Below are 16,658 nucleotides of genomic sequence, written 5' to 3'. Positions count from 1 at the left end.
TATTTTTGTACCTTTTCTCCACGTTAAAAAACGACCCTGGTGTCTAACTCTGTCCCGTGGGGAGGCATAGTAAATAGGTACATTAAACAAATAAGATTGGCCGATCAAACAAGATAGTGATCGATGATTAATCTAGTGTAATGATGTAAAAATTTTGACTTTATTCATGCTAAAATGAATTGTTCCCTAATTAGATTATGTCATCCCGTTGATTAAAGCAGTATGATTTTAAATAAATAAAAGTGGCATTCAATTGATTGATTGAAAGAATATTTAACTGACAATTATTTTTTACAGTAAAGAGACTGGCTGAAAACACTATCAATAATTCCCCCCACTCTTTATCTGTGCCTAAACCTAAGTGTAGATTCCATGAACAAAGCTTCTTTCTTAGAACTTCACGCCTGTGGAATTGTCAACCGTTTTCCTGCTTTCCGGCTGAGTACAATATGGTTGTCTTCAAGTCTAACGCAAATAAGTTCTTGATGAGCCGTTCCATATAAGTTAACAAATTTACCGAATTTTCATTACTAATGATTACTATATTTTCCAATTTCTACTGTACACTCTTTAACCCTTATCCTTGAGTGGCCTCTTGGCCTTGATAATGTGGTGATGCCTGTGTAATATATATATATATATATAGTTTTCAAATGAATTAAATTGCTAAACTTTTAAATAAGGCAGACATATTCGTTTTATTTAGTTAAAGACTATTTAGCTGACAATAACAAATTCTTGATCGTCGTTTAGTCATAAAATTTGATTTTAACTTTCTTAAAAATAAAAAAGCAGGTACTTACATCGTTCTTTATTTTTGGTATTTTCATTTATTTTTGAGGTGTGTGTGTGGAGGGGGGATTATAGACTCACTAATTATTTAATAAAAATAGTTACAATTACCATCACTGACTTAAAATTCAACTAGTTCTTCCCAGATCTTCAAAATAAGTAGGATTCAGGAAAAGAAAATAATGCTGCTTTATGTAAGTATACTAATGAAATGTGGCAGGTATAAATAAAACAATAGGAAAACTTCAGGAAATATTTAGTATGAAAAGATATTAGCGTACACCAAAAATTTAAAGAAAATAATCGAGTATTTTTATTTAAGAAATTCAGCTACTATTCAAAATCATTTTTGGACATTATCAAAGATTTTCATCACTGGCTCACTGATAATCTCCCCTTTGTATTATACCAATGAAAAAATAGCTAAGCTTATACGTAATTTTATTTTTTATTCAAATTTTACTTGCATATTTTCCATAAATCTTGGTGTACTCTAATATTTTTCAATAATAAATAAATAAATATTTTCTACAGTTTACCTGTTATTTTATTTATAATTGCCATATTTATTTTTTACATAGGCATCACCACTTATCAAGGCCAAGAGGCCACTCGAGGATAAGGGTTAAAGAGTGTACAGTAGAAATTGGACAATATAGTAACCGTTTGTAATGGAGATTCGGTAAATTTGGTAACTTATATGGAACGGCTCATCAAAAACTTGTTTACGTTAGACTTAGACAACCATATTGTAGTCAGCTGGAAAGCAGAAAAACGGAAGACAATTCCATAGGCGTGCACTTCTAAGAAAGAAGCTTTGCTCATGGAATCTATGCTTAGGTTTAGGCACAGATAAAGAGTGGGGGAAACTAGTGATAGTGTTTTCTGCTAGACGGGTGTTTCTTGTGAAAGTTTGGTGAGGGGGGACCATAGAATGGAGCTCAGCCGAGCACCTGCCATGAAAATAATGATAAAGCACAGACAAACTCGCAACATCTCTTCTGTGAGAAAGAGGTTGCAGGGAAGATAAAAGGACATCCCCCACAAGGCTACAAAGTCTATTTTGAACTCTATCAAGGTAGTATAAGTCCTTTCTAGCAGATCCTGCCCAGATGTTGCAACAGTACTCCATCCTTGGACATACCTGCCTCTTATATAGAGAGAGAATTGCATCAGCAATGAGATATCTGTTGGATCGATAGAAGGATCCCACCATTTTTCCAGCGGCCTTGGCAACGGATTTAATGCATGCGTTCCATTTAAAATCAGGAGTAAAAGTCAAGCCCAGAAGCTTGTCAAAACATGAGGCCTCCCCAAGACGAGAGCCATTTCAATTGATGCCAGATGGGGATCAGAGCGTTGATGATGTAAAGATAACAGCTTGGTTTTAGATGTATTAAAAGTAACAAGCCACTTCTTTCCCCATTGTACCACTTGCTCAAGATCAGAGAAGAGAGAATCAGAGAAAACTTGGTCGTTTATGGTCTTAGATGTGCTACCATAGATTGTAGTGTCATCAGCATAGATGTCTACGAATGATGTAAGGATGTGATTTGCAAGATCATTAATATAGATCAGGAAGAGAGTTGGGCCCAGGAGGGACCCCTAAGGGACTCCAGCATTAATACTAAGAGCTTCTGATTTCTGCCCATCAACCACTACTCTTATGAACCTATTCGAGAGAAATGATTTAATAATTGAGAAGACATTTCCAGCTATACCGTAGCTGGAGATCTTGTGAAGTAAACCTTTATGCCATATTCTATTAAAGGCCTTTGATATGTCAAGAGCAATTGCCCTAGAAAGGTAGCCTCCGTCGAGAGATTCGCTAATCCTATGAGATATAACTGTAAGCACATCTGCTGTAGATCTAGCAGAACGGAAACCATATTGCGTGTCACTAAGAAGTTATTTTTGCTAAGATGCTTGATTACTTCTCTATTTGTGTAGTATATTTGTAGCAACGAATTTTACCCTTAAGTGCCCAAAATGAAAATGCTTAATTAATAAAAACAAATAAAACATTTTTAAGTCAATCGTTTCTCCAGATTTATCAAATCTGTTATTTGGTTCCACTCCAAGTACACAAAAACTCAGATTTTGCTACTTATGCGGAATACAGACCGTGCTATTCTTGTAGATACGATTTTCAAGTTAAATTCAACTTTTAAGATATCTTTTCTTTAGCAAATTGTTAGGTGAAAGTACAAAACGCCATTCCTTCTCATGTTAAGAATGGCTTTCTAATATGGTTATTATTTCAGCATGATCTGTATTCTAGACATGTATCTGGATTTCTCCTTCAATAAAATAACTGTTACCCTAGCTTCTATCGCCCCTTTACCGGGTGTTGGTGGAACACACACACACACACACACACACACACACACACACACACACACACACACACACACACACACAGAGTCATTCCAGTAATTATATGAGCAACTGGACTTATGAAAATATAATTTTAAAAACTACCTGGCAAATGTACCCAGTGAACCAAGTGAAAGAGTGATACAAGCAATTGCACTTAAAGGGACAGTTAGAATCTCGAAAAGATCTCTCGGTTGGAATTATAAGATAGCAGGTGAATATTTGGCATCTGACAGGGGAAAAATGATGAAAAAACTAAAAAAAAAAAAAATTGAAAAAAAAAAGCACAAGCACTTTAACATTAACACACACACACACACGAACGCATTATTGTCGTCTGCTCATGGAAAGCAAATGTATAAAGTTATTTATTTAAGTATCACAAACATTTCTCGTTGAATTTTCTACAATGAAACAAATAAAAATATATCTTATTAATAACTTTTAATCAAATATAATTTTTGCAATTCAGTGGGAAAGTTTTAATTACGATTTTTCAGACGCGTGAATAATTCACGGCCCTCAAACTATTCGATATCGTAATTAATGAATTCACACTTGTTCGGTAAAGCATGAACAAACATTTTTTTTGTTTTTTTTCTATCGAAGTAAACTTCCATTTTAAAACATATATATCTTTTGTGAATTTATGCTTTTGAATTCGTTGTTTTGTTTGCATTAGTCATATTTGTCGACTATTACATTCCTTAATAATATTTCGATAGAACAGACGATCCCTAAAAATATTCATCCAAAACTCGAACTTTAAAAAGGGTCCCAAGTGTTCACATACATAAACACTAAAATACCCTTTTCGCTAGATAAAAAAACTCTCCGAAAAATAAAACGAAAGAAAAAAAAAAAAAAAAAAGGAAGAAAAATAACAATTACAAATATCGTTATTTAAAATATTTTTCCTAAACGACGAATCCACCATTTTCTTAACAATTCGATAAAGAACATTTAAAAAGACAATTTGGCGATCAAAACTGAATGATAACTTTTTTCGTGGAATTTATGATAATAACAAACAAACAACAGCAACAAAAAACATTTAAGATTGAATAAATATATTAATTTATCATTATTTCTTTTGCGATGTAAAAGTTGTAATATTTAAACTACGAACCTCTCGTCAAGACCATCGAAGTTTGAATCACCATTCGCTTACTTTTCTCCTTGTGAGTTAAAATAATAAACAAAAAATACACAACATGCATACAATGGCTATCAAATACTAATTTTTACAGTCAAAGGGAGATAATTTAGCAATAACTGCAATCATGCAAGGGAAATAATTTACAAAATTTTACTTCTGATTATCTCCCTTGAATAATTTATAGTTTTTTTTTAAAAAAAATAACACAACATAAAAAATAGAAAAAAAACTTTTAATTTTTCCTCGTAAGAAATTTAATATTTATTTATTTATTTATTTATTCACGCGCTCATTTAAACGTCGAATCTGTGATTCATTATGTATTCATACGATAAAAAATTATTCAATGCGTTCATCTTTACTTTATACAATGTAATTAATAATATTTATTGTATCCTTGCATTATACTAAATTATTCTGAACAAAAATAAACAAATAAATAAATTTGATTTAAAAAAAAATATTTTTTAAATGTAAACAACGTATAGAAAATTGGCAGTAAACCCCCCCCCCAAAAAAAAAAACCCTGCAATAATAAAACCAAACAATTACTTCAGCATGTAGAGTGAAGATCCATTTCACACACAAATTTAAAGTAAAATGGCCGCTCACTTTTCTACCAGATAGTGTATTTAAGGACACGTAACAATTTTCGGTTTTTATTTTAATTTTAGTCATTTTCTTATTAACTTAGAAATCGGTGTTGAGTGTGTGATAGAGTGTATGTGTGCATTGTAGGAGTTTTTTGTGTTTTTGTATTATTGCCATCTAGGTTAGGGAGGGGGGCATGTAATAATTTGAAAGTAGAGTTTTTTAAAATATTTATTATCAAGTTTTTGAGGATGTTTGCATAAAAAATGCATAATCTTATTCATTTTTGGGGGGGAGCGGGGAGGTAGGAGGGCATAAATTTACTAATTTTGCGTTGTGTTTCTCAGAATTGGTAAACTCACAAAAAGGGATATGCTGTACACTTTTTATCATATTTCTACTAGAAGAAGAACCTGTCTTGAGAGGAGTAAAATTAATTCTCCTGAACAACCAGTCTTACACTACTTTGATGTCTCTTTACAAAGATTAAAAACAAGATACAATAAGACTAAACCTTATGTATAGAAACTTTACTCCAATACTAATCAAAATCCATTACATGATTTTGATTCTAGAAAAATGTTTAAAATTTAAGATTTAAGCCTAAAGCCTCTTAAGAAGAAAATGAAAACATGGAACTTTGCTTAATTGCTGTTTAATGACAACAGATCAAATTTAATGTAATTCTGAAATCTTTGAATTTTCAAATAACAAGGATCATAAAACCTCTGAAAATACACTTTTGGTAATATTTATTAATATGGTTTACCTATTATCAAAATTTCACAAAACAGAATTCATTTGAACTTTCAAGAATATCTTCTACCCAATTTGTCCCTTTTACATAAAACTAAATTAAAGTAAATATAGCTCACGTTACTCATCCTCATGCCTAGCAGCTGTTCTAAAATTATTAATGATTGATTAATGAGTTTGAGAGTGAATCCTATACACACATATACATATACACATAATTAACTTTATATAGATAGAGAGACAATGCTATTTTAAGCTGAATTGTAACAGATCGACCAACAAACAGAGCTTTTTATTGAGATGCTTGGACGTATCTACAGTAAGATACATCAATATAATCAATGCATTTAATCCTATTTCAGCATAAATTTACAATTATGCAAAATTAATGAAGATTGTTACTGATTACATTAGCAAATTCGATCCATATTTTAAAAAGTTTACATTTTCTCCTCATCTGCTCTGTTTTGTACACTTTTGTTCCTCATTCTTTCTATTAGGGACTATTTCTTCTGTGGACTTGCAAAAGAAACTGCGCGATGCAATCCGAGAAGGGGATAAGGAGACTTTGAGAAAAGTGATTAACGAAAGTGTAGCCGCTGGTATGCCAGAGCTCGATGCTACAATTCAGCATGCCAGGGACATTCTGAAAATTCTAGAAGCCAGCTCAGCTGGAATGGTAACATCATGCCGACCAGACGTACTGCGCACGAAACTACGAAAAGCTGCCCGGGAAAGAGACAGAAAAGCATTGGCTGAACTCATCAGGGAACTTGAAATGGCTCGATTCCCAGAACTCAGCCCGGATCTTCGAAGAGCCAGGGACACATTGGAAAGTTTGGGAGGCGGTCGTGGAGGTTAGATTTTGAAGTGTTGGTTATCTAGAATCATGTCTCCATATTTGAGGGATAGCGTATCAATACTTTTCTTTGAGGTTCTCTATTCTCACTATAAACATATTTGCTCTCGTTTCTAAAAATTAGGTGCATCTACAGAGTCTACGAACCGATTTTGCCATAAAAAATTTACATAAAAAGACAGAGGAAACTGAATCAAGCCACTAGTTAACCATTAAAAAAATTAAAAGAAACAAAAGGCACTCGCCTTACTTTTTTCTTTATGAAAATAGATTTATTTAACAACTTCTCAAATTTTTTTACTGGAAATTATTTTTATTAATTTACAAAAACACAAGCGTCTCTGTTAGCGACGAGCAGTCAATTAGTATATAGTTTAGGATTAGAGTTAGTTACTGCTCAGAAATTATTTTCTTGGCATAAAATAGATTTCCTATTTAAGTAATTATATTTGACGTTGTCCTTATTTGTCGTCTGCCATAAGTTTTTCTCAGCTTCTGATTGCATAAATACTTTGGTAGTTTCTGGCTGTTTAAGTAAATTGGCTTCGGCAAAAGTTTTATTGATAATAATTATTTTTAAACAATTGCCAATACGTTTCGATTTCCAAAGTTAATCAGGAGTGACCTAATGATATTTATATATCCAAGTACATCTGCAATTGTATAGTTGGAAAAAGAATCATATATATATATATATATATATATATATATATATATATATATATATATATATATATATATATATAGAAAGAGAGAGAGAGAGAGAGAGAGAGAGAGAAAGAGAGATAGATAGATAGATAGATATAAATGCTGTATATATTTCCATAACTTACTGCCTAGCTCCACTCATGTACTGAGAATTGTTGAAGTAAATAATGAAACGCGATTCATAAAATATTATATCTACTTATATAATGTTATGTGGACTCAAGAAATAATAATAATAATAATAATAATAATAATAATAACAACAACAATTATATATATATATATATATATATATATATATATATATATATATATATATATATATATGCATACATACTAGCAGGTCGCATGAGGTGACCCAGTCGTAAAATACACACCAACATTATATTTTAATACACACACACACACACACACACACACACACACACACATATATATATATATATTATGTATATTTCCGTGTGTTAGAAGGTTTTCATCTTAAATATCAAGTATTATGCAGAATATAGAAACTATGGATAAATAGAATTCAGTGTAATAGTTAAACAAAACCAATCATCTTATAAGAAACCATGAAAAATGAATAAGTAATTAAATAACGCTCGATTTTTAAAGGAATATGCAAATTAATTAACCTTCATGTAGTCTTTTTCATATCTGACATATACGACTGAGTATATTAAGCAGTTCGTTTCGCCTTAGGCCTTGTGCATAAGTTTGTTGTTTGAATTGTTTTATTTTATATAAAAATTTTTCAAGAAGATCACTATGTAGTATCTGTTATGCTACACTTCAGTTAATTTGTCCTTAGTCAATGTAGGGGAAACCTTACTATACTAAGGCAATTTTTATTTTTGCCTATTTCCAGAGTTCCTCTTTTTGGGGAACGAGTTTTCCCCCACTGTAAAAATGACTTTGTATTACATTTTGCTCTCGTGGGGAAAGAAATAAATAGCAGTATAAAAAGTAGGCTTTTAATATCAATGTCAGCATGAGAAAAAAAAAACTCACCTTTATAGTTATATATATATATATATATATATATATATATATATATATATATATATATATATATACACTTATAAATAGTCATCCACATACAGACTGTTTCGCTGTATCACAGGTCATCACTGCGGCTAGACAAACCCAATCCCTAACCAGAGATTGAACCTACAACCATCTAGTTGATCGTTGGGAGTTTTAACCTCCAGCCGATGTGGTCAGTGCCCATAAACAACCTCATCAAATGTCCATATATATATATATATATATATATATATATATATATATATATATATATATATATATATATATACATATATATATATACATATATATATATATATATATTGAAAACATAGATATGCATCCCTGCAAGTATGGTGAAGTGATAGCGTTTAGATTTTTTTGCGATTTGTCCTTTCCTTTGAAAGTAATAATTTAATTTAATGTGAGAAAATTAAATTGGTTCCCTTCAATTATTAGGAAGTGAAACTGTGGCAGCTCTTCAAGCAAAACTTGTTGAAGCAATGAAAAGTAAGGATATAAACACATTGAATAAAGTAATCAGAGAATGTGTGTCAGTTGGAATGCCAGAACTGGCTGTGGATATTCAGAAAGCCAGAAGTGTAACAGATATTATTCGTGGTGGCACTGGAGGTTCGTATTTCTCATACATCATTATTTTTTTTTATATTTCTCTACAATTTTAACTGAGGGAATTGGTTCCATGATATCAATAGAATATGTCCTAGAATTTTTGAGATAAGGATTGATAATTTGTATTATTGTGATTATTCGAGCTACTGTTTTCATTTTGAATGAATGTATTGATTGATGGAACTCTTGACCTACTTCAGGTGAATCTTGTCAAACTCTGAAATATATAGAGAATTTCGAAAGGAACCCCACGGTGGTAGTTTGTTATCGTTTCGTTAGCCATAGAAATCTAAAATAATTCTTAATTGTATTCTTAGTGTTGGCTATTCTGAGGATTAAACCTTCGATATCCAGAAAACTGTCACTTACAACTGATTATTACTTAAGATATATCCGGTGCAGTACACGTCTTTAAAATTCTTACTGGGTTATAGCTCTACATATACATATATACAGATGCATTTACGGCATAATTCACGTTGACACACCGGTTCCCGTTAGATCAGCGAAGTTAAGCAATGTTTAACCTAGTCAGTACTAAAATGGGGGTGCTTATTTGGAATTCTATGTGCTGTATGTGCTCTCTGCTTATGTTGGCATCGTTTCCAGTCGTCTAGCACTTCTCCCTGCCACTGGACTTAAGCAGTGCCGATTTAGGAGAGATGTGGTTGAGATTGCGCTAGCCTTGTCTCACAATTACACGTAGACCTACTCTTATAGGATATATCCATTCTTTTATGAGACAGAACAGAGGTATCGGGTTATATTTGATGGAATGAGAGCAAGCTATCCCCTTGGATTAAATAAAGGATTCCAGTAGAAATTTCATATAAATTTGCATCTGAAGAAGGTCGGAGGTTTCATTGATTGAAATGTTGCGAGAATAACATATAAGATGAAAACTATGTTATGAATAATCCAAATAATACAATTCCTACGGCTTTGTTCCTCAGAATTGATAGCTTAGGTATCTTCTTTATTTGAGATAAAATAAAGCAGAAAATGCGTTCATCCTGGTTCATAAATCATAGGTTTCTTTGATCATTTCTTTTCTAGTTGAAAAGGTTTATACAAATTGGATTCTTTTCTACTTTATTTGTTTCGTAATATATTAGGAAGTTCTTTATTTGGCACTTCTGTATTTATGAAACCGCAATTTTCACGAAATCCCTTTGGTGTGCCCAGCAGATGAAGAGATTCACCGGAAATGGCCGGGCGAGCCTTATTACAAAAACACAAATTGTTAAAAGTCCCCGTCCCAATGTTAAGAATGGCGACTACTGAAATTCATAAAGTAATACATTGGAAAATAATGTTTTAATACCCAGAAAACTACTTGTTGACCATTTCCGGTTCTTCCCGTCATTTACCGGGCACATCCGAATAACTTCGTGGAAATCGCGGGTTCATAAATACAGAAGTACCCTTTATTAAAAAAAAAAAGAAGGAGCCATCACTTATCAAGGTCAAAAGATACTTTAGATAATTTCTTTTACATATGATTTATGCTTGCGTTTTTTTTTTTTTTTTATAACTCTCAAAAGAAATAGTTTTGTGTGTTTTTTTTTGTATCGTAATTTACTGGTCAACCGTTTCTGTCCATCATCAGATGTCAGATCCAGTCAAACACTGCAAGATCAACTGGCGAAAGCCATCAAAGCTAAGGATATTGATGCGTTAAAACAAGCGATAAGCGTTGCTGAAGCTGCAGGATATCCAGAATTGAGCTCTGTACTCAGGAATGCGAGAGAGATGTTGGAACGTCTAGGAGGTGGAAAAGGAGGTCAGTTATGAAAATGTTTTGTCGAGTACTTACTTGTTATTATTCATCGATATATATATATATGCATATATATATATATATGTGTGTGTGTGTGTATGTGTGTGTGTGTGTGTCTGTGTGTGTGTGTGTGTGTGTGTGTGCGTGTGTATTTACCATGTATGCACTTATTTTTCTTAGTTAGGTTAACATTAGTGCTCATATAAATATCAATAAAAACTGCAGGAAAACGGAAAAACTCATATAAGGGTGAATTAAATTATGTAAATGAAACATTTACAAATTTTATTGTTTATAAGCAAAGAATACAAGATAAAGTAAATTATTTCCTTATTCCATGGATTAAAAAAAATGTCTTGTTTCATTGGAGGAAAATAGTTAGTAAAATAATTATTTTCATAGACTTACTGAAACTTTGCTGATTAGCACAAAAAATTGAAAACTGCAAAGTTCAAAAGAGTATTATTATTTTAATATTTTTATTTTTTGGAGAATCCTTTGAGATGAGGTTTCATAATTTGTGTATTCATTTATTTTTTGGATTGTTATCCTCATTTTCATAGTTGTTATTGTTTCACTACGTTTCAGGCAACTTATCGCCTGGCCTTTTCCAGGTGATTAACTGCAGATATCTAGAAATGTTAAGTCGTGTAACTGTATCCTCAGTAATTACTGCCTTCCATAGTTGTTGTTATCTCACCACGTTTTAGCCAACTAATCCTTTGGCCTTCTTTGGGTAGGATTGAAACCACTATCTTCAGAGAATGCTCACCTGGAACTGTAGAGACTCAACACCTCTACCTATTGCTCCACAGGCCCCGTTAATCACCCAAAGAAGGTCAGAGGATGAGTTGGCCGAAATATAGTGAAGCAACAACAACTATGAAGATGAGGATAAATTTCACACAACAATGAATACACGAATTCGAAAGAATAATGTTCTAAAAATGTAAAGATACAAAAAGGATATGTAAGTCGATGTCCAGGTAAGAAGATGTAGTTAAATAATAATAATACTCAATCAATGAAGTTAAATTAAAATGAGTAAAATCCATAAGTCTGTAGTGCTGGTATAGCTACATTCACAGACTTGGTGTAAGAATATTCAGACCGGGTAAATGTATAGTATATGGAAGAATTTGTTGAAAAATTTAATTTATATTTTCTCCGGTTTTATATTCTTCTTCCCTTCAATTATTTTTTTATAATAGTTTTTTTTATGATGTTGTCCCTTATCTTTTCTGTCCTCAGTCGATGAAGAAGAGATCCTTCTAGACTGAGACAATTCTAATGTTTGTCCCACTGCAAAGTGCTTCTTTTAGGGTTACTGGATTTCCTCCCATATTAAAAACCGAATTTATGTCTAACTTTGTCCCCATGAAGACGTGTGGTAAACGTGCGTAAGAGATTTATTCAATACTTGATTTTCTATCATTATATATAATACTTGATTTTCTATCATTATATATAATACTTGATTTTCTATCATTATATATAATACTTGATTTTCTATCATTATATATAATACTTGATTTTCTATCATATATATATATATATATATATATATATATATATATATATATATATATATATTAATGATATAGGTTAATTACTGCTGAGTTTAAGACGTGGTCGAATTTAGGTTAAAACTGACGCTACACTGTTTTCTAGCGCCAGCTTTTCAAATAGATTAAATATTAGTTTTGAAAATACATAATAAATTAATTTGATAGGCCTCTATAATTCATTAGAGTTATTTGTTTAGGTAAAAAAAGATACACTTGATACACTGTTGGGTTCTTTGATGAATGACGTACGAATAAAACCAAGTAATAATTAATATGTTATCGAAAACATACCTTCAAGTGTTTAGAACAAATATGAACGAACGTTCATTGCGTGTAAATTCTCAACTCAACAAAAGATCGACATCATAAAAAACCTGATACACTAAACAAAATGGACGTTCTCTAGTCAAAGCGCAAGTTCAATGCGCATGCTCAACGCGCGAGCCCATGCGCATGCTCAATATTGCAGGTGATCTATTGGCTCAGAACATTGCTTGCACCCCAAGACGCATATGGTAGATTGCTTAGAAATAAATATTTGAATACGCATGACAAGGATCCGGCATGGTGAAAATTCCCCAGATTAAAGCGGCTTGAGGAGATTTCTAAGTTGTTTTTATTCATTTCTTTTTACTCGTCAGGATCTAAGACACCGGAAATGTTACGCGAAAAGCTGGCCAAAGCAAGGAGAAGTGGCGACAAAAATTTGTTGGAAGATGTGATTGATGAGTGTTTGGCGGCCGGCATGTCAGAATTGGACACGGATATTGACCGTGCGAGAGATTCCCTGGATAACATGGACGATGTTGTCGGTCAGCGTCGAAGAGGTCAGCTTTGGTATTCGCTACTAGTAATAGACACATAGTTTAGATTTTTATGCCGCCTGTTTGCCTGTTTCATTAAATGTACTTAATAAATTGTTGTATAAAATTAGTTATATGTAATTATCTCTTCAGATGTAAAAAAAATCGTTTCAATTCTTGGGATGAATGAATTTTAAAGACTGATATCTCGTATGGAAAATGTACATTTCAGATTAAAAATGACTAAAATTATGCAATACTTATGAGAGACTGCATGTGTGATATATTATCTGAATCATATCAATACTATCTATTTCTCTCTCTCTCTCTCTCATATATATATATATATATATATATATAATGTATCTATCTATCTATCTATCTATCTATCTATAATAATAATAATAATAATAATAATAATAATAATAATAATAATAATAATAATAATTTTCAAACCAACAGACTCCCGCTTTACATCCCCGGAAACTTTGCGGGATCAACTTGAAGAAGCAATTCGCTCCAAAGATCCTGATGCATTGAACAGACTTATAGACGAAACTGAAAGTGCTGGTTATCCAGAACTTGGATCAGAACTTCGTAAAGCCAGACTCACTTTAGAAAGTCTTGGAAGAGGACGTGGAGGTTAGAAAAGCTCTTGAAATTGCATTTCAGAATAATTAGCGCCAAACTGAGAATAATATTGTATATAGTAAATTAAGATGACATTAATGTATGCTGATACATTAAAATATTCAGGAGTGATTTTGCATAATTTAATTTACTGTCATATATATTAAAGCGTTTTAATTGTATGTATACACATATATATGTGTAAGTATGTATACACATATATGTGTAATAGGATTTATATGTATATATATAATTGTATGCATGCATCTACATATAGAAATATTTATTATACTTTCATGTATACATATGGATGTAAGCATATATAAATAGAAATTTAGGCATACAGATAGAACTTTTTATATATATTTAAACATGTATAGATTTAACTACTGTTTGCGCAATAACTTATTTACAGTATATATATATATATATATATATATATATATATATATATATATATATATTCTATGAATATCATTTATATTCACAGACATGTATGTTTAGTTTTATAAAAATTCATCCGTGTGGCTATATACAGATGGCGCACCGATCGTATGGCTATCTTTGTTTTTGTGTTCGTATGCCCAATTCTAAAATTCATTCTACAAGTTATGCACGCGTTTTGGTGCTAGAATTATTCTATTTGACAATAATCACAAATCTCCTCAGCTATTCATTTATTTGATATTATTTTCAAATCCTTTTGTTTTTAATATAATTTTACTTCCCAAAGAAGTTATTAATACGAGGATACTTGTTCTGTTTTCGACTACCAGGGTCTAAGTCACCTGAAATGTTACGAGAAAAACTACAAGACGCTTCAAAGCACGGCGACAAAGCAACTTTGGACAGAGCTCTTCGCGAATGCATTGCTGCCGGCTTGCCGGAGTTGGATGCTGACATTAAAGAGGCCAGGAGACTCTCCAATATACTTGGAGGGGGCACAGGAGGTCAGCTTTATATATATATCATAGCATTTCTCATTATATGTATTAAAAAGATGACTTAATTCAGATTTGTAAAACATGTTTGAAACAATTACATAGAGTCTTCAAAAAGTCTATTGTAAAATTTTAATAGCATCAAAACTGTGTTTGTGAAAATAACACAACTTATAGATAATGCACAAATATGTGTTCAAAATATGCCATTCATCCGAATATCCCATACTTGATACATTTTTCTGCAAACGGCTCACAGATAATTGCGACATATTTCCCAAAATTTCTAGAGTTATTCTCAAACATTTTTTTTCAATAAATAATTTTAATGGATTAATTAAGGAGAGTAATGTTGTATCTCTTGCTTCCCTTATTTTGTCCTTTCATGCTTGCGTTCTATGAGCGATGTTTTTTACAAAGGAGAAAAATTGTTGTTTTCTTGGTCAGACTCGATCCACCTAACACTTATTGTTGGCTATTTCTTTTTTTTACCTTGAAGTAAATTTTTAGTCTCCTGACATCAAGTGGCTTCATGCTTTTCTGGAGCGATTTACATAAAATAAATTGTTTGTAGCTTTGTTTTGAACACTTATTTTTTTAAATAAACCGTAGAATAAAACCCAGTGAGAATAACTATTTTAATGCGCTCCTGTGTTGCATACTTAAAGATGGCGGTAAAACTACCAAGATAACCGTTATAAAAATAATGCAGTAAAACTATTTTTATTGTATTTCTCTTGTAATGTATGAGTTTTTTATTATCAGAAATACAGTTTTAATGCAATCAAATTTTTAAAAATAAATCATAAGTTTATTAAGGCGATGTATACTAGTATATATTCAATATTCACACTGATTTATTAAATATACGAGTATGAAAATGTATCTCAAAGATACTTTGTTACAGAATATATCAAATAATGCTATAATATAGCAATGATTATTGCATTATTATTTACATATAGATGTATGATTACTTGATACATGCAATCTGTTGTTTGTGAAAAAGAATCATATAATATTTTTAGTATGATATTGATAACATTTTATATACCAGACCTTTGTTCAAAAAACGCGTTTCTATTATCTTACAGTACTTAACTTTATCCCTTAATGCTTATTGCATTTCTTCAGTAAAACATCGTAATGTACTAAAGCATTTATCAATTTTACCATCTATAAAATGTATACTAGCTGTTTATCATATGCCAATCTTATCTGGAAGATAATAGATTTACTTCTCAATGCATATCTATTCGAAGTGCTTCGAAACCAGAAAAATATAAACTCATATTACTTGGAGGTGACAGGAGCTAAGTAATGACACGAACTGAAAATTTTAGTGTTCGAAATTTGTTTGTTCTGTAGAAACACTATAATAAAAACCATCCTTGACCTTGTGTCTAACCTACTGGAAAGGAGGTAAATAAACTTGTATTACTTGGATTATTCAAACTGTTATTCGCATCTTGCCCGTTACATTCACAATGTTTCGTCCGATGTAACCTCTGACTCCCAGGAGTATCTTTTCGAACTTAAGGACCTTCTAGTCGAACTTGCGGATCTTTGTGTCGAACTGACGGAATTTTAAAACTGAACCCTTTATTTATTGATGAAGGCTTCAGATTAAATCCTTACTTCACGCTGTACCTAGGAACAACATAACTAAAAATAACACACATTAACAATTCTCTCTGATCATGGTTGACCGAACGAGAACAATCTACCTTCGTGGATTAATATAAAGTTCAGTTCGAAATTTCATGCAAGTTTCCAAGGGCATAAAGATTTCTAAGTTCGACTAGAAGGTTACCAAATTTCCGGAACAAGCCCCTGGGACTAAAACTGCCGAAACATTCTGAATATAAAAGTCAATATGAGAATAAAATAGTACAAAATATTAATCTGCATCGAAACATTGCGATAGAAAATATGAATTTATTATGTGTTACAATTCATCTATAAGTTTTCATCGTGTGTATTTGAGTTCTCTTTTTGCTTTTCAATTTCGACGAGATCAAAGAGAAAAGACAAAC

The 16,658-nt window shown here is 31.7% G+C and overlaps 1 protein-coding gene across 2 annotated transcripts in view; it reads left to right on the top strand.

Moving 5' to 3' along the window:
• Positions 1 to 16,658, top strand: part of LOC145259887 (uncharacterized) — a 575,878-nt gene that overhangs the window by 259,944 nt on the left and 299,276 nt on the right. The window contains exons 6-11 of one of the 2 annotated variants that reach the window (XM_080117787.1): positions 6,175 to 6,531; positions 8,727 to 8,900; positions 10,510 to 10,683; positions 12,890 to 13,075; positions 13,514 to 13,693; positions 14,458 to 14,631. The exons of the other annotated variant lie outside the window; for it this stretch is intronic. Of the exons in view, the coding sequence (XP_079973913.1) occupies positions 6,175 to 6,531; positions 8,727 to 8,900; positions 10,510 to 10,683; positions 12,890 to 13,075; positions 13,514 to 13,693; positions 14,458 to 14,631 (1,245 nt within the window). The remainder of the gene's footprint in view (positions 1 to 6,174; positions 6,532 to 8,726; positions 8,901 to 10,509; positions 10,684 to 12,889; positions 13,076 to 13,513; positions 13,694 to 14,457; positions 14,632 to 16,658) is intronic. 2 annotated transcript variants of the gene reach the window in all.

The sequence above is a fragment of the Euprymna scolopes genome, chromosome 3 (assembly GCF_053919585.1).
Source record: "Euprymna scolopes isolate OS-2025 chromosome 3, ASM5391958v1, whole genome shotgun sequence".
Taxonomy (NCBI): Eukaryota; Metazoa; Mollusca; class Cephalopoda; order Sepiida; family Sepiolidae; genus Euprymna; species Euprymna scolopes.
The sequence above is the reverse complement of the archived record's forward strand: the minus strand, read 5'-3'. Positions and strand labels throughout refer to the sequence as shown.